This window comes from Thermobia domestica, chromosome 1 (genome assembly GCF_964235325.1).
Source record: "Thermobia domestica chromosome 1, izTheDome1.hap1.1, whole genome shotgun sequence".
NCBI lineage: Eukaryota > Metazoa > Arthropoda > Insecta > Zygentoma > Lepismatidae > Thermobia > Thermobia domestica.
This window is the reverse complement of record NC_137454.1, coordinates 366500512-366519324: the sequence shown is the minus strand read 5'-3', so window position 1 is coordinate 366519324 and position 18813 is coordinate 366500512. Positions and strand designations below refer to the sequence as shown.

Below are 18813 nucleotides of genomic sequence, written 5' to 3'. Positions count from 1 at the left end.
GGCAGTCACACGGAGTGTAAAATGCTCGACTGTTCATGCGAAGAATGTGCGCTTGAACTCGTTGGTGTTTTCCCTTCATGTTCGCACCATTGTCGTACCCCTAGCCACGACAATCGGCGATGTCCAGACCGAGGTTCGCCAGTGTGGCAAGAAGAGCTTCGGACAACCCCTTTCCTGTTGCGTTGTCCACATCCAGAAATTCGATGAAGTGTTCCACCACCTTCACTTCCGGATCTGATACGTCCACAAAACGCAATATTAGGGACATTTGCTCTTTGTGGCCAACATCAGGCGTGCAGTCAAGGATGACGGCGAAATATTTAGCAAGTTTCACTTTATCAATAATTTTCCCCTTTACTTCTGACGCCATCAGGTCGATAAGCTAGTTTTGGATCCTATGCCCGAGGTAATGGTCGTGAGCCTCGTCGTTCTTAATTTGGCGGAGATGTTCTTGCATAGTTGGATCGAATTTGGCCAGCATCTCAACTAAGCCTAAAAACTGACCATTGTTCGGCGCATAAAGTTTCTCCGTTCTCCCACGAAATGCGCTGTTGTTTTCGGCAAGGTACAGTACAATCGCTAGAATTCTTGTTAACACTGCGCGCCAATGCAACTTTTCTTTTCTGATTCGTTCTAGCATCATGTTATCTATTGCGTTACCATTGGACATTCTCCGAGCTGATTCCAACCACGCTGTCATGCACTTAACGTCATTTACAGAAACTTCGTGGTGCTGAAGTTTATCGCCAAGATGCTTCCAGTCGCAGCAGCCTTCGTTTGCTAACTGGCCGCTAGTAGCTGTCGTGCCAAACAACTTACAAGGAAAGCAAAATATTCTGTCTCTGATCTTCGAATAACTTAGCCATCGCCTATCCACTGTTTTTCCGTTCGGCATCCTCCGTGTAAAGAAATTATTCGAAAAATGTCTGTTACTTTCGTCCTTTGGGTATTTACAGTCACTTAGCCTGATTGGACCCTTCTCCACTAACATGTCACGCACTTCACTGTTAATATGTTTCCAATTACCTGGATCGTATATGTCCTCGAACAGTGTGCTCGTCGTTTGAAGAGTATCAGAAGTATGCAGAGGAATGGTCGCGCTTTCACAGGAGAGGACACTTTCTGGGTCTGTTGCAATAACGTTGTCCCCAGAGAATTGCACCAAGTTTTCATTGTTACTTGTGGGACAACAGGGCGTAGAAACAGTTTTGTTGCCGGCTAGTTTATTTTCTTCGTCGGACGCAAAACTTGGTATCACAACTTGGTCTGTCGCATCACACTGGTCGCTCACAGTCACAGACAAATCATCGTCCGTGTTCTCAAGTTTTTGGTGTTGATCCGCTGATTTTACCGCTACAACAAACTTATCCAAAGATCCCTTTTGCTTCTGAATGAAATCTTCTTTCTATTTCCGTTTCTTGGCTTTCGCAGCCCCACTTTCGTATTTACGGAATTTGTCTCTGTCTCTGCCACTCATGATGGTCACTTATTCTTTGCCCAATAAACGAATAATCGGAAGACACTCACGCACTAATCATAATATTACGTATCCACATCTCACTACGACTGCGCGGTCCGAATTCCGAAGCCAAAGTGAGGTGCTACACAAGGAGTGCAATAGGAGCTATTTCTTGGAAGCGATGACTCAAAGGTGTCCGTAGCAACAGGACCACTCTTCTGACCCAAAAGCAACGAAACAACATGACTTCTCACTCTATTTCGACAACAAAGAAAAGTTGAGATAAGGCCATTTAGAGTCACGTGCATGGTATTAGCGTCGCCTTGTTTGCTGACCCATTGTTAATCCGAAACTCAAGGGCGTAATTATTACGGTACTTTAAAACCAATAATATCATGCAAAACGCTTTCATAGTAATGGTGTAGATTTCGGGAATTTAAAGCTTCTAAAAGTAAAATATTGAGTAAGAAGTTCTGGTTTATGAAAACTGGTTTCCGAAGAAATCAACCACACCGTATTATAGCCCAAAGTATTCACTTAACTCTAAGCTACGGTACATTAGAATGTTGCAGAGGCCTCGCATATTTGAGCTGACTGTGACAAGAGAATATCCTATCGCGGGGCCTGGGGCGGATGCCCCAGTCGCCACCCCCAAAGGCCGCCTCTGCGTATAAACACCGATTGTGCCTATAAGCAAGGGCGGCGATTTCTCTGTAAATTGGGGGAGCGGCATTCAGATTCAGAAGGCATATATATATATATGAAGATTTTAAGACAAATTGCATTCCAATTATGCCAAATATTTTATATTCATAAATACAATTAGGGGGCCCACGTGAGCTTTGAGGGGTCCAGGCCCCCTCGGCCCCTCCAGAATCGACGCCCTTGCCTACAAGGAAGAATTAAAGGAATTTTGAAAAGTACTTGTAGTATTCTGTAGAATCAATAGTACCATTCCTACTGGGAGAACCAAAAGAGCCCGGAGGTGGATTTTAGGATATAGGATGCGCCCCAGACCCGTAGCCAGTTCAGAACAGGGTCTGCGGTTGCTCAGTGAAGGAACATTCATCTCTAGTGTATGGGGTCTGTGGTTCAAACCCACCTCGTGCGAAGTGAGCTTTGTAGTGCACAAACATCGTGTGCGAGGGTTTGCTCGGGGATCTCCTATTTCCTTCCACTTTCTTCACTCCACCACTTACTTTAGCCTAGCCGGCATACACGTGGGACGTAAAACAAAGATTTCACTTCATTTTGTAGCCAGAACAGTATCACGAAGAAGCCGTTACCATGATTAATTTTTGTGGGGGGCTATCTACCTTGAATTCTTCTTACATTTATATATCTACAAGGAACTGGAAGTTTTACTTGAGGATGATGGCGGCCGCAAAGGAGTTAACCCACGCCCACCCCTTAGCTAAGAGGCTGTTGCGCTAATTACCTTTTGTGGGGGAAAAATAATTTTTCATTGAAAATAAGAAAAATGAAATCTTTGAGTTTTACGTCCCATGGTTATGCCGGTTAGGCTAAAGGAGACGGTGAAGATGAGAAATGAATGAAATGGTGGAATGAAGAAAGTGACAGGAAACGAGAGAACCCCGAGAAAACCCACGCACACGGTGTTTGTCCACCACAAAGTTCACTTGGAGGGGAAGGCTGGGATCGAACCCCTAACCCCAAACACCAGAGGTAAACGCTCTACCACTGAGCCACCGCGGCCCTTGAAAATAACACAATGGAATATTTCTTATACCATAATGAAGTTTTTAAGAACATAAACTGTGAAGGAGAACCTATCGTGAATATATATATATTTTTTAATGAAATTTAATCTTTAAGTGTAACATTCCACGGTTATGCCCTTTAGGGTAAGGAAGAAAATGATTAAGGCAAGTGAATAACGATGAAAGGATTGGTGGAATAGAAAATTGGGAGGAAAGGGGAGTACCCTTGATAAAACTCACGGACACGGTGTTGACCATCACAAACTTAATTTGCTGGAGATTGAACCAGGAACCCCACGCGCACCAGAGGTAAGCGCTCAACCACTGGGCCATCGTGCCGTCCCCCTAATAACATCTTCAGCTAACTGTCATAGTAAAGAATTCATTCTTATTTTATTACAAGAACAACATTAGGTGGCTGGAGGCATAAGCAGATATAGACTGTGATTCTGTTTAAAAAGAAAAACAGGGGCGGATCCAGGACGGACTTCTGGGGGGTGCAGTGAGTTGTAATACTGCTACTTACAGCTACTTTTAATAGCTCCAAACTCTAGCATGTATTTATATATAAAATAAGAAAGTTTACTCTTCTGGCGGAGGGGGGAGAGATTTCCCCGATCGTCCCCCTGGATCTGCCTCTGAAAAGGAGTACAGGTGGCCCAATGAAATTGTCTTCCATGTATTTGACATGCAATTCATTGTTGTAGCTCAGTATCCTTTTCTGGGGGCAGGGGGAGGAGAATGGTAAGTTTGTGCTCCAACATTTGCAAAGGACAGGCACTTCTGAAGAGGGAAGATGCCTCAATAGTCGGGCATTCATCCCTGGTGAGTGGTTCGATTCCTGCCCATCTGAGTCCTTCTGGTCCTTCTCACAGTATTATTCCATTATTATTTCTTTTAAAATGTCAATTCACTTTCACTAATCATCCCTCTGCTTAGCTCACACTGCATAATCGTGGAAGTAAAACTACAAATTTTACTTCAATAATAATAATAATAATAATAATAATAATAATATGTTGTATATCTCTTGTTATCATTATTATTGTTAAGTACAGTATTCCGCCTGTTGGTAGGTCATAGGACTAATGTTTTTTTTTTTTCATAAGATCGGGCCTGGAAATATTTCTTCCACTTTTTTCGATCTTCAGTTTTCTCTTTTAACTTCCAATATTTTCTTCTATTTTTCAAATCATCGATCAGTTGCGTTGTTCTTCTTCCTTCTCCTCCCTTTCGTTGCACCTTTCCCTCTATGGCGGTACGAAGAAGATATAGATATTAGTGTTGCCACGAGACGAGACGAGACGAGACTTCAGGCTGTCTCGTCTCGTCTCGTGCAAAGCATGTCTCGTCTCGTGTCTCGTCTCGAAAAAATGTACTCGTCCCGTCTCGTGTCTCGTCCCGAGAGGTTCTGTCCCGTCCCGTCTCGTCTCGTCTCGTTTGTCTCGTTTTGTCTCGTCTTGTCTCGTAAAAAATATAGCAACATACCATGGGAACGAAAGTAAAATGTGGCAGGCTGTACCATGCTAATCAAGATACAACTAAGTTACAAGTGTTACCCAGAACACACAAGACAAGAAATGTCACGGTAGCTACACCGTGAAGCCTTCACCTCTGGTGTATGTGGTAGTCAGTTTGATCTCGGTTAGTGCCATGTGAGTTTTGTGGTGGACAAACATCAAATGTGTGTGGTGACCGCGGTGGCTCAGTGGTAGAGCGTTCACCTCTGGTGCTTGGGGTCTCGGGTTCGATCCCAGCCCCCGCCAAGTGAACTTTGTGGTGGACACACACAGTGGGCGTTGGTTTTCTCGGGGTTCTCCCGTTTCCTCCCACTTTCTTCATTCCACCATTTCATTCATTACTCATCATCACTGTCTCCTTTAGCCTAACCGGCATAACCGTGCGACGTAAAACTCAAAGATTTCATTTCATTTCATTTCATTTTTCGAATGTGTGTGTTTTCTCGAAGTTTTCTAGTATCCTACCACTTTCTTCATTCCATTAATTTTCCCATCATCATCCATTCGGCCAAAGTTGCCTAAAGGTCTTAAAAATAAATTCAAATAAGCTCACAAGGCAAGGACAAATAGTTTACAAGATATGTATCTGCTGTTAGTTGTCTGAGGTTTCTCGACCCTGGCTTTTTTTTTTTTTTCATTCATTCTGAAACATTGAAATTTGTTTCACCAGTTTCAATACACGAATATACAGTAAATTGCTCATAGGTACGTCGAAGATGAAGACACTAATGTCAAATAATGTTTACACGACAAGCAAAGTTCGATGTAAATGTGTCACCATCCTCGACGCTATCGTATACTATCAGCCCACTTGCTTTATAGTGTCTGTATATATATATATATATATATATATATATATATATATATATATATATATATATATATATATATATATATATTGAGAGAGAGAGAGATGGAAAGATATATAGATAAATAGAGAGACAGATATGTATGTACACTCTGATTTTATATATTCCAGCCTTTAGGTTTCACAGTGTTAACTCATACCAATCCAAAAACTACTTTTCATTTTAGCATGTTTAGATTTGTTGCAATTATTTTTTTTAAAAAAGCTCGGAACCAAATAATTTTATTGAGTAATGGAAAGTATTTGATTGAAATTTTATATGTTACTGCACAGTAAACTCTACTTGAAGTGCCATAGTAATGGGAGCTGAACGATACATCGGACGAAAGAATGCTTGGGGCCAGTCTTCACCTCCATGGTTCAAATCTGTTCCCATAACCGCGGTGTGTGTGATACTATGTGGTGGTTGCCCCATTTGTGTAACAAACTCATGACAGTACACCCAGATTAGCTAGTGGTCTAAAAAAAAAGTTGATTTTGGGTGGCCATTTTGGATTAAAGTTTCTTATATTGTCGAGATCTATTCGCAGTCATACAACGTACATCTTCATACCAAGCCGAGTGGTCTGCGGCGATAGACCATCGGCTTGAAGGTCCCGGGTTGAGTCCCGGAAGGGTCATGTGTATGGATTTTAAGAGCATTTGTTTTTTCGTATTGTGTCAGGGGGCGAAATCCTACGGGATAAAAGGATTTCAGTCTGAAAAAATTGGAGAGAATATCCACCCCAGGATACTTTCATGGGAGTAAGGAATTAGTAAAAATATAGGATATACATTTTATTGCAGGTTTAAAAATATGGTTTGGGTATCCTATTTCTTTTCTGTTAATTATGTTCTTCAATGTTCGAATTTTGATCATTCTCATGATATTTTCTGCTTTCAACGGAGTTCCATGAATATTATACCAAATGTTCTTTACACTCTGTAAGAAACCTTCTCTGAAGATAATTCAGGTCCTAATAAATATTATTCACTAGGAAAGGGAAGTATTCCCCTCCTCTCAACACCAGGGCAATTTCACACTCTGGTCAAATCAAACATTTCCGCGTAACAAAACGAAGGTCCCCCTGTAAAACCTCTTCACCTAAAGTGTTATTGTTAGTATCATAAATTTGCTGAAAGCAAACAATTTGAAGGGTTCGTCGATAATATCTTTGCTTTCTTTGTCCTTCACTCGCCTTCCAAACGAAGAGGTGAATTTTACAACATGACTGCTGTATAATAAGCGAGCGATTGGTAAAATGGTAAAAGTGTGTTTTTATGTGTATGTCTGTGTGTGTGTGTGTGTGAGAGAGAGAGAGAGAGAGAGAGAGAGAGAAGACAAAATTTTAGTTGCAAGATGGCATACTTCAATTGCCGTTTTCGGTTCATATAGCAAAAAGAATACCGCCACCAGAGAATAAGGAAAAGTATAGTCTGTTCTGTTCTCTTCCGCCATCTCATCCAGAACTTTCAACTACAGCCTGTAATGAGTGTAGACCTTACCCAGTTCTCAAATTGAATAGATGGTGGTGGTAGTTCGGTTTCTTGACCTTGTAAAAATCTTCCCTGTCTTTGATTTCGTTTGTCATCATTCCAGCCAAAAATGAAAAAAAAAAATGAGAATTCCTCAGTTTACAGCAAGGGGAACTGGGGACAAGACATTAAGGATGATATTCCTGGAAGCTCATGTATCACGATTGTTTCATTCAATAGACAGAGGACACTTTTCTATGAAGGCTTTTCAACATGTTTTCTCACAAAGGGGATTTTCCTTTTGCAATCTATATGTCCACTGGCAAATTCAATCTCGGCCATTCTCACCAGTGTTTTCATTTTCGAGACACGAGACGAGACATTTCAGGAGACGTCCCGTCTCGTCTCGTGTCTCGTCTCGTTTTCGAGACGGGACAAGTAGTCTGTCTCGTCTCGTGTCTCGTCTAAAAGGGTTCTGTCCCGTCTCGTGTCTCGTCTCGTTTACGAGACGAGACGATACGAGACACGAGAAATGTCTCGTCTCGTGGCAACACTAATAGATATACTTCATTGACTTGATCCCTAGTCTTTCGTTGGAAGCGCTGCTTATGGGCTGAAGGAATTCCACTCGTTTTCTCTCTCGCTTAGCAACAGCTGAACCCTTATTGGCTCAACGCGTGGGTGTGTGAGCTTTAGTTCGCATTTTTGCCATGGCTCAAGACATTTTGACAGCACAATAGTTTCTTCGCAACGTGTGTCCAATCCAATTGGCCTTTCTACAAAGGATGCTATATAAAAAAGCATTATCTTCTTTTCTACCCGTTTCAAATCATCTTCGTTTGGTACTCTCTCTGTTCATTTTATCTTCTCCATCTCCCTCCAATACTACATTTTGAAGTTCTCTAAATATTTCTTCTCTATCATTCGTAATGACCAAGTCTCTGAACCATACAGTCCAATACTCCATATATGTATAGCACTTGACCAGCTTTTTCCTGAGTCCAATATTAAGCCTGCTAGTTAAGAGTGAAGTTGTAATTACAACCTTATTTTGCTTTCCTCTTGAGGGGCCACGCTGGCTCAGTGGTAGAGCGCTTAGCTCTTGTGAGTGGGATCATGGTTCGATCCCCAACTAGGTTAGTTTCTGATGGACAACATCATGTTCGTGGGTTTTCTCGGCAACTCCCGTTTTCTACCACTTTCTCATTCCACCAAACTTTTCATCATCATTTCGTTTGCCTTAATCATTGTCTCCCTCAGGGCCGTGCACAGAGAAAAATCTGTTCTCCGGACAGCGGTATATTGTACAAATATACGGTATCCTCTTGCTTACTACAGAAATCAGTATGGAGCATACGTTTTCCGTATGGTACATAGGCACTGCCCTTAGCCGTTACATCATGCCGTTGCAGGATGTCTGACATCTAACAGTTTTCCGTATATCACATACATATACTTATGTTACCTTCGTCAGCTATATGTCAGCTATATGCTATATGTTTCCATTTGTATGTGAGATCCTGACCGCCAACATTGTTTCATACAGAAAATACGTATAGATGGAAAACTTAAACAGAAAGTATTATAAAACATGCGTTTTCAGTTATACGTCTCCTGTACGTTAAGTCCAAAAACTACAGGATTTACGCATGTGACCTATCTTTTTAAGTACGTTACCTACAATTTTTTTCTCAGTGTGCCGTGGAAAATCAGCGCCCGGGGCGAGAGTATACTACGGCGCCCCCATACATATATTCCAAGCAATTTTTCCTATCTTTTTTCCTTTTTTCTCCCGAATTTTTCGCCCCCTTACTTCGGCGCCCGGGGCCTTCGCCCCGCTCGCCCTCACCCACGGCACGGCCCTGGTCTCCCTTAGCCTAAAGGACATAAACGTGGAATGTGAAACTAAAATAAAATTGCGTTCCTCTTGTGTTTAGGACCGTAATTTCTATCATACTGTTAGATTAATTGGTTCTAAGACATTGTCGTGTTTGTTCCTCTTGTTAATTTATCTCCTGTCTTTATCTTCTCATTCCAACATTTGCGAATATGTTCTCATTGCTTCTTTTTTTTTCGGAGTTACGTTAACCAATCAAAAATCCTTTATAAATTTACTCTGTCTGTCCGCGTGTCCGGCGTCCATCTGGGCGACAAGAAGGAAAATCTCAGGAAGTAGTTGATGGTTCACCATCAGTTTTGGCACGATGTAGATGGCCAAAAGATAGACATTGTGTTTGTTGATAGAGTGGATTCATCCATCGGAAGTGCTAGAAATCAAACATTTCCGGTTTTAACGTTGATCACCATACAAAATTAACGGTAAGTTCACTCTTAGAGTATGTTTGTTTTTTCTTGGCATGCTTCCCGCCTATTGGATGGATCTGTCTGCGACGCATTGTTGCCACGCCACGGTCAAGTTGGCAGTTACAGCACGCTAAGAAACACAGCAACCCGCGACACCACTCACAAATCATTGTAACACACTTGGTCGCATGTGGCAACTAAGCACTTCAAATACCCGCCAAATAGCAACGACCTCATTTGATGGGCTGGCTGACAACTAACGTCACCTACACGACAAAACCAATAAGACGTCTATTGGATTAAAATGTTCACGTGAGTGCTAGCAGAAAATACTTTAAAGGCCAACCAAGTGCACTGGCGGGAAGCGTGCGAAGATAAAACAAACGTACTCTAGTAGAGTGTTACGGATGAAGATGGTATCTTCTTCTCTTCTTGAGATACTGGATCGATTTTCGAAACCACTTGTTGATATCTATTACCACTTTTTGTTCAATGACGATCAACTTTGAGAAACCAGAAAGGATAGATTTCTACCATTTCCCTTTGAAAAGAGGTGTTGGAGGAGGAAATGGAACCTATTCTTAGGACACTGAATCGAACCCCAAAACCACATCTCGATACATCTTAACATTTTTGCTCTGATATCTGTCGACAGAACGGAGAGCCTTACGTAGCTATTCTATAAGATTTCCAATACTCATGCATAGGATAATTGAAAGTCGGAATTTCATGTATTTTCTTCCGTGTTGCTGTTAATATATCAATGGAGTTTTGTCTCTCATTCTTCGAAAGAAATATTAGAAAACAAGTTTATCATGTAGTTACAAGTTTTGTAGCGTGTGTGCGGCCGGTTTCGTACACGCGGCATTCTGCTTGATGGACTTCATGCTATTCTGAAATTTACAGTGTGTCTTGTTGCTGTTATTCATACTCACTGACTAATCGTATCAATGCCCCGGCGGGAGCTCATGTGGTTCGGATTCCACGTTAATCAGTAGGTCCACGTCTCATATAGCCTTGCTGCTGAACGGGACGTTAAACTCAACTCAACAACAACAACAATAATTGTATCAATGCGTGTCAAGTAAAATGAAATCTTTCAGTTTAACGTCCCACGTTTATGCCTTTAGGCTGAGAGGGAGACGGGAGCTCCTTCGTGGCTAAGCGGTTAGCGTTCACACCTTTACTGTGGGAGGCCCGAGATCGATTCCTGGCGGAAGCTCATGTGGTTCGCATGTCACGTTAATCAGTAGGTCCCGTCTCATATAGCGTCGCTGCTGAAAGGGACGTTAAACTCAAAATCAACTCAGCTAGGGGAGACGGATAATTAAGACCAGTGAATTATGATAGAAACATTGGTGGAACGAGAATGTAGAAGGAGACGGGAGTATCCTGAGATGGCACGCGGACATGATGTTGCCTATCACAAACTTACTGAACCGGGGATCGAAACAGGGACTACACGCATCAGATGTAGGCGCTCTATCACTAAGCCATCGTGCTTCCATCAATGCGCGCAAAGAAGGAGGGAGTATCTACTCTGAGAGAACATTATATAAAATTTCTCTTTTCATTCTTCATGTAGAAGGATTTCTTTTCGTTCATTTTCTTTAAATATTTTGAATGAAACGAATAACAACTTCATTGCAGAAGATTTAAGTTGAATAATTAGAAATAATTAATAATTGTGTGTATATCAATTATTGTTATCAATATATTGTAATTTTTAAAATTTTAGAATCTCTGAGACTAAAAATGCATTTTTCTTTACAACAAAAAATAAATCTTATTAACAACATAATTCCTCTTGAAACTACCGGCGGTAGTGTTTCTCAGTAACTATGTTTCGGAGGGCGCACTTCGTATCAACGGGGCACTGCTGGTACTTTTCTATTTATTATTATATTATAGACGTATTATCTTGGTCTTCTCTAGGAGAGCACTCTCAGAGCTCCGGGGAGACAGCGCCCCCTAAAAACATGTCTGGAAGAAACACTGTTTACATGGAAGCATTCCAACATGAGCTAAATACCGGTACTCAACTCTCTTCTAAAATTTGAAGTGATTGATATTAACCAAAACTTCCACTTTCATTATTAAGTTAAATTGAATTGATTTTAAGTTTAAATGTACCTTTCAGCAGCAAGGCTATATGAGACATGGACTTACTGATTAAAGGGGGAAACCGTATCACATGAGCCCCCGCCGGAACCCTGGATCTCTGACAGTTTATTATTGATCTGCATAGAACAAAACCGATGAGACAACGAGAAGCGGTTCCCTTGGAATCAATTTAGCGTTCAAACCGGGAACGTACGCAGGGATTGGGTCCCGAAGATCCAGACCCCCTCCGAAATCTCCACTTTTCTGTAAATTAAGACTAATTTTAGGGGTAATTTTGTAAATTTTTCATATAATTTATTGAATTTGGACCTCCCGAAATAAATTCCTGCCTACGTTCCTGGCTTTAACAAAACTTACTATCTTCTCTCTTAACTTTCTATTCAACCGGAAGTAGAAGAACTCAATCACTTCCGGTTTTATGTTGATCGCTATAAGGTAAAAACAGTAGTAGATAACGAGAATCGTCTTTATGCAGTCAGTTGAGAGTCTTCATCCCGTCGAAATTAAAATACCGCTAATTTTACAGTAATTATGTGATATCTTCAAATAGATAAAAGATAATTGAAATATGGAACAAGAGCGCCCTAGACAATATTATTTTGCGTGAGGTACCGTTATCACAAGTCACCTAGTCGCTTTCCGTTTTCAGCTGTTTAGAAACGCGAAAATAAATGCCGATTTTCAAAATGGCTCGAAATCGAAAGCAGATAAGTGAGTCGTGATAACGGTTTCTCATGTAAAATAATATTGTCTAGGGCGCTCTTGTTCCAAATTTCGATTATCTTTTATCTATTTGAAGATATCACATAATTACTGTAAAATTAGCGGTATTTTAATTTCGCGGGGATGAAGACTCTTAAGCATCTCAAGAATATATTCTAACTCCGCTTTAATCGCTGTACTAACACCGGAAGTGGTAGAAATCTCATTTTACTTCCGGTTTTAATACTGAGAAAATATCACGCCATTCAAACTAAACTCCTTCACATAATGTACACGTGACACTGTTACTTGTTCACTCTGTCCAGATAAAATCCTTCTATCTTCTCCATATGCACATTTCGAACTTTACACACATGACAGCGTATTTTTTTCCAACGGAACTATCATAGTGTGTAAAAAATTACTCTGTCCATTTCTCCATTTCATGCATTTTCCAACATATATTGTACAATAAACATTCTTCTTTTTCTTTCCTTCTTTCTTTTTCTCTTCTTTTCTTTTTTTCTTTTTTTCTTTGTTTGCCACAATTTTTAACTAAATCAACAGATATTATCTACCTATCTGCTTGAAATTTTAAATTATGAATTTACATAATTTATTTGCTTTAAAAAAATCCTTATATTTTTGGTAATATCGTAAGAGTTCCAAAAAAAAAAAAAAAAAAAAAAAAAAAAGACGGACTCTTAAGTTCGTTTATACAGAGATTTTAAGATCTGCCAACACTGTTTGGAATTGCCTACTGTGCCCTATATAATCTTCAATTACACGCATCCGTATCGTAACAGACTCTTTGTTTCCCGCACACCACCAGTCATTCGTAGTTAGCGGAAGAAACATATAAATACCCATTTTTATCCTACGGGCATCTCGTCTTTTTGACTCTAATTTCTCATACTTAATTCTGAATTGAGTAGCAAATAAACACAGTTATCAATGGCCCACTAAATATTCTTTAACAACGTGCAGACGGTATTAGTTGGCCTGGTTTTCTTTATTAATGCTTTAGAGTGCCTTTAAGACTGCTGTTAAGTGCTATTTGGAAACAAGGCATAAAGCCAATTTTCATATCATTGGACGTCGTTTCACTCTATCTACATTTGTGGTTTGTCAATGTTTGTGTGTGTGTGTGTGTGTGAATGCTAATAGGGGGTTTTCTTTCCTTGTTAGAAGCCATATTTTTCTTTGTTTTTCGTCTCTTTCTTTGCAGATAATTGAAGAGTGCTCTTTAACGTAACGAGGAACATATCTGCATTTTAAACCAGTCTCTCTGTTTTGTTGCCGACAGATGTGTGTATTAACTTGCATGTTGAGTGTGAATTGACATATGTTCGAGGCCTTTAATCGACCTGCTTTACAGTGACGTGTCCTGTCAAAATGAAACGTAAATAAGTAGATAAACTAGATCATATTTATCAAAGCATAACACCGTTATAAATAGTATTATAAATATGTCAAATAAAATTTAAAATATTCAAATACATACAAAATTAGAATATACACTGACTTGACACTCATAATTTTGAAATACAATTCTGGTAATACAAAGACGTTTTCTATACTTCCAAGGGACATCATGTCCTCAGGACATTTCACTCTTTCCAGTGGATGTTCCGTGAACACTTTGTGGAAATTCAGATGATCGCTTCTGTCGCGGAAACGGTACTTCCTGCGAGATTTTTGTCGGATATTTCCGTGCTCTTTGTAAGGTAATCACAGAACAAATTTTGGACGTTCAAATACAGGGTCTTCGAGAAAGAATGGTGAGGCTTTCGTGGAGCTGATGGGCAGAAGTGATAGTTCTTTGGTAGTTGAATAACGCACCATTTTGTTTGGAAGCTCAAATTGTTTATTCAGTGAAAAAGAACTCAATGTTGCCGTAATCCACTCTACTATACCAAAACATCATGGTAAAATGCGGTTGCATGTCATTAATGCTCCTATATGAACATCACTCCCAGAATAACACACGTATAGGTGATAATGAGTTTCACACCAGACCCTATCGAGCATATCTCGCGTAACAACCCCAATTATCTTGCTAATTCTGACTTTCTGGTGGTTGTTTTTTAAAGGATTTTAACATGGTATACAATTTCTTTGGTAAAAATTGAATAAGAAAAAATCCAATGATGTGAGATAGGGGCTCCTTGGGGGAAAAAGGAGTAGGTTCATGATGTCCGAACCATTGATCTCTAAACTGAATATTTAAAGCACGATAAATAATAGATAGATAGAGAGATGAGAAAATATTTTTTTTTCACAAAATGTCTGACAGACATAAGTCAATGCTTTAATGAATCACTACAAATTTATGATTCAATACAGTAAACAGAAAATAGTTTTCCTTATAAGATGTATGTCAAAAGTTAGTGTACTAATAAAGCACTACACTTCATAGTTGCAAGCTTAACTTTAAATTCTTATAATCCATGTCTTAAGTAGAAATAAAATGCTTTCTGCAGGGAATTGTAGAAAATTTTCAATGAGGAAAACAATTCGCAAGAACTTATCGTATTCCAGGTTTTTCTTTTTTCTTTCTTTTCTTTTTCTTTTTCTTTTTTAATACAGAACTTCCATCTCTGACAAATTCACTTCTCTTTCCCTTAAGTGCTAGCATCTTCCTTTGCAACTTCAAAAATAAAACAAGTACCGGTATCGTTTGTTTCACAATAAAATTTCAACAAGAAACATTTCTTCTCAAACTCTGTTTCGAAAATTTATCCAGTAATTCGAATACAGATGGCGTGGGTCAATGAACACTGGACTTATGATCTACTGATCCACCATAGACCCACCATGACTCACTGACCACCTCGGACTCACCATCCACCAAGACCCACTCTGACCCACCACCCCACCAAAACCCATCATCATCATCAGTTCTTACCCATGATTCACGCCCTCCTTCCCACTGACAAAAGAGTGTACACTTGTACTAAAACAAGACTGAGAAATTATCACCAATCAGAGTTTTTGAGTTTCTACAGTCAATCGTTCAAGCACCACACCCTGTTACAGTGCTGGTGGACCTGACATTTACGATATGAAATGGTAGAGTGTTTGTCATGGGTCATATTACGATAAATTTCAATTTAATTACCATATATTCCTTATTGAATTACAGATACTTTTCAGTGGCGAATAGAATGAAATTTGGAAGACTCAAATCAAGGTAAAGTTGGTCAACGTAATGGGGCGTTTACACTTAGTCGATTTGCGTTCTATTCAGTTGAATTGACGTCACTTTCAACTTAATCGACCGTGTAAACGGGAATTCAACTTAATCGCTTGTTGATCGAAAGCGACTAATTGACTGGCAACTGAATTAAAAGACGTTCTATTTTCTGTGGTTGAAATAATTGAACACATCCATCGATCTGATTCGGCCTAGTTGCTTCGATTTAGTGGCAAATGCAGCGAGTCGATTTAGTCGTGCGACTAAATCGGTTTAGTCGTGCGACTAAATCGACCAAGTGTAAACGCATCATTAAGGAGAAAAAAAAAACAATGTAAAATTCGACCTAGTCTCGAAAGCCAAGTATATAGTAAGTTCTATTGCTATTATTAGAATTACAAATATCAGTATCAAAAGTGCGTGAAGTTCTTTCTTCTTTTAGATATGCTCATCTCAGGTAGGTAAATAGAAGTAAATGAGAAAATAAGAAAAATAGAAGCCTTGAAAGTAAAACGTAGGCAAATTCATCAGTATTCAGAAGATGCTGTCTACAATGCACCGAGCAGAGTGAGTCGGTGGGTCGTAGTGGGTCACAGTGAGTCTCGTCCTGTTATCACTAACCCACTTCATCTCTGTCGAATACTAAGCATAGTATTTCAATATTAACCTATATTTATGTTTATGATTAACATACAAATTAATGCATACTATATAAAATTAGTATATGAGCTTTGAATAATCAAAATTTGTGTAATCTCCGAGTGACAGACACCTTTCATTTACATATAAATAATCATGTCACATCGGTTAATCTAAAGTTTCACTGCATAATCCAATATTTAGCAAACACTCTTATATAAAAAAATCCACTGATATTACTTTTTCATGTTCCTGCATTGTCACAACATATTACAAGCGTCATGTTAAACATGATGGAGAAACCCTTTTGAACATTTTTCCTTATCTTAGTACATGCTAGCAACAGATTTATATAAAATTAAAGTCGAAACCAATTTAAAGGGTTACCCTTTCGTTCTTTTAGACTGGTGTGAAAAATTGCTATCTTTTGTTATTTCTATCAGACAACGAATTTGCTCAAATCAATTTTTCTTCAACTTTTAACGCGATAGAAAAATCTGAGAAGCGAGAGGAAGATAAGAAAAATGGAAGAAAATGGAAGAGAGAGAGAGAAAGGAGAAAAATCGGGAAGGAAGGAAGGAAAACTATTTAATAGATTTTGGATCACTTCCATATGGAATATGACGTTGTCAGAAAAAGAAAAAAAAAGGCGAAAAACTAATCGGAGTAGAGGTTTCAGGTGATAAATAGAGGCCAGTCCAGAGTTCTGGCAAACTACTGCAGTATCACAAAACTACTGACGTTAGCAATTTTACAGAAGCAATAGCTGAAGAGGTTGCCCCCTATCCGCAAAGAAAGTAAAGGAAAAAAAAAACCTTTTCTTTACAGCTATCTGGCCCTCTTTTCTCCCATGATGTTACCCTGCCGTCTCTGGTTCCTTACAAGAATTCAGCATCTTATCGTTCTTGCGTCATTCCAAAACCAATCTAACTCATTCAATTCCAAAAACTGGGGCGTTCTTTTTTCCTTCTTTTCTTTTTATTATTTTATTTCCGCAAGAATACCTTCACTACCACTGACTGAAGAAAGAAAAATCTATCAGAAATGGAAAAAAAGAAAGATGGAGAAATCCTCTTTGCGAGGACTGCACGCGTGTGTTTGTGAGAGAAGTGGATGAAAGAAATGCGAAATCGGTTGAGGTAAATTTGCCTTATTCGCAAAAGAATCCACTAGTACGTTACCGCAAAGAAACGAGTGAGTCTTGGTCCAAAAATACCTGCCTACTAACCAAAGAAAGAAAGAAAAAAAATCGAGAGTCTTTTCATGCTGACAAAGTTTCCAACAAAGTTTGTCTTCGAAAACCTAAAGATGGTGCTAGTAGTATTTGTGGTAGCAATGATGGCATGACGGTGATTGGACCAGCAACATCTTTTAGAGTGCTAGCAAAGTAGTGGTAGATGTATGTTGGACGGAAATCCTTATCCGAGATGACACTGAAAACCTCCCCAGCACAGCGTGGCAGAATTTGTCTACTGGATGTCGGATTCTCTTTCGTGCTTTTCACAGCCGAAAATCCTCCTCCTCTCCTTCTGTAGTATCTCGTCCTATCATTTTCTAGTATCCCTTTCCCAAACCCACACGTACACATCAATATCTCCTTCCTTACTCACTAACCTTCACCCATCTTCGCTATTCTTCCTTCTATTCCTTTGGTGGTACTTGTCGAGATCTCTGGGAAGAAGAAGATAAATTACTCTTCTGAAGCGGCCCTGCTGTAGTTGATGTTGATGAGACGATGAAAAAGAGAACGAAATCCTTACAACACGGGCTGAAGAAGACCCCCTCTTCGATACAAATAATTGATAAATTGTTCTGCGCTTAAGCCCTGAGTGGAAGCCAAACTGGCATTAGTTGACATTGAACAAGATCTTGCTTTTTGCTCCTCCCGTTCGCTTCATTACGGTTTTCATGTCTCTAAGAGGTCGGGATGGGACTCTGTCTCACACACACACATAGTAAAGGGACACACTGCGAAAAGAGTACATTATGAGAGAGGAGTTTGCTGATCATATTTTTTTTTAATTAAAAAAAGAAAAGAATTGCACCATTTTAATCCATAAGTTAATTTTGCACGGTACGTTTATATATTTTCTTGTATTATTATTTTCTTGTAATTTTGGGCAATAAGTTATTCGAAATATGTACTAGGCTGGCTGCAGAAGAAGACAAAGAAATGTCTCAAATAATATGATTGTCGATAATGTTAAAAAGATATTCATATGTTAAAAAATAATCAGGCTTTGGATAGTATGTTGTCAGGGGCAACCATAAATATAGGCCTAATATAAATAAATGGAATCAAACTACGGAATGGAATGTGTGTTATTTTAATGGCTCAAGTTTATTGCAAAAGGAAGAACCAGTGATTATATATATATATATATATATATATATATATATATATATATATATATATATATATATATATATATATATATATTGTCGTTCTAGTATGGTCAGTGTTTCTTCCAGACATGTTTTTTGGGGGGGACACTGCCCCCTTCCCCAAAGCTCTGAAAGTGCCCCCGGAGAAGACCAAAATAATACGTATATAATATAATAACAAGTAGAATAGTACCAGCAGTGCCCCCCCCCCCCCAGAATACTAGGTGTGCCCCAACCTGGGAACATTGTTTCTGAAAGAAACACTGTTGTCGACGATCAGGTTTCTTGGTACTTTAAAACGTGACAATAACTATCTTGCATCAGAAATCTTTTAACTGATGGGTTGAATTGAATTACTGGCATAATGAAACCACATAGAGGTAGGGTCAAAAAATACGGTGAATAATTTTATTAGAAACAAAGTAATAAGCTTACATGGA

General features: G+C 39.2%; 1 protein-coding gene across 1 annotated transcript; it reads right to left on the bottom strand.

The window, feature by feature from the left end:
* Nucleotides 1–382: 382 nt before the first annotated feature.
* LOC145682249 (uncharacterized) lies at nucleotides 383–17612 on the bottom strand. Its single transcript, XM_081753832.1, has 2 exons — nucleotides 17603–17612; nucleotides 383–1353 (listed from the first exon to the last, which is right to left on the bottom strand). The coding sequence occupies exons 1-2, from the start codon at nucleotides 17610–17612 to the stop codon at nucleotides 383–385; spliced, it is 981 nt and encodes a 326-aa protein (XP_081609958.1).
* Nucleotides 17613–18813: the final 1201 nt, after the last annotated feature.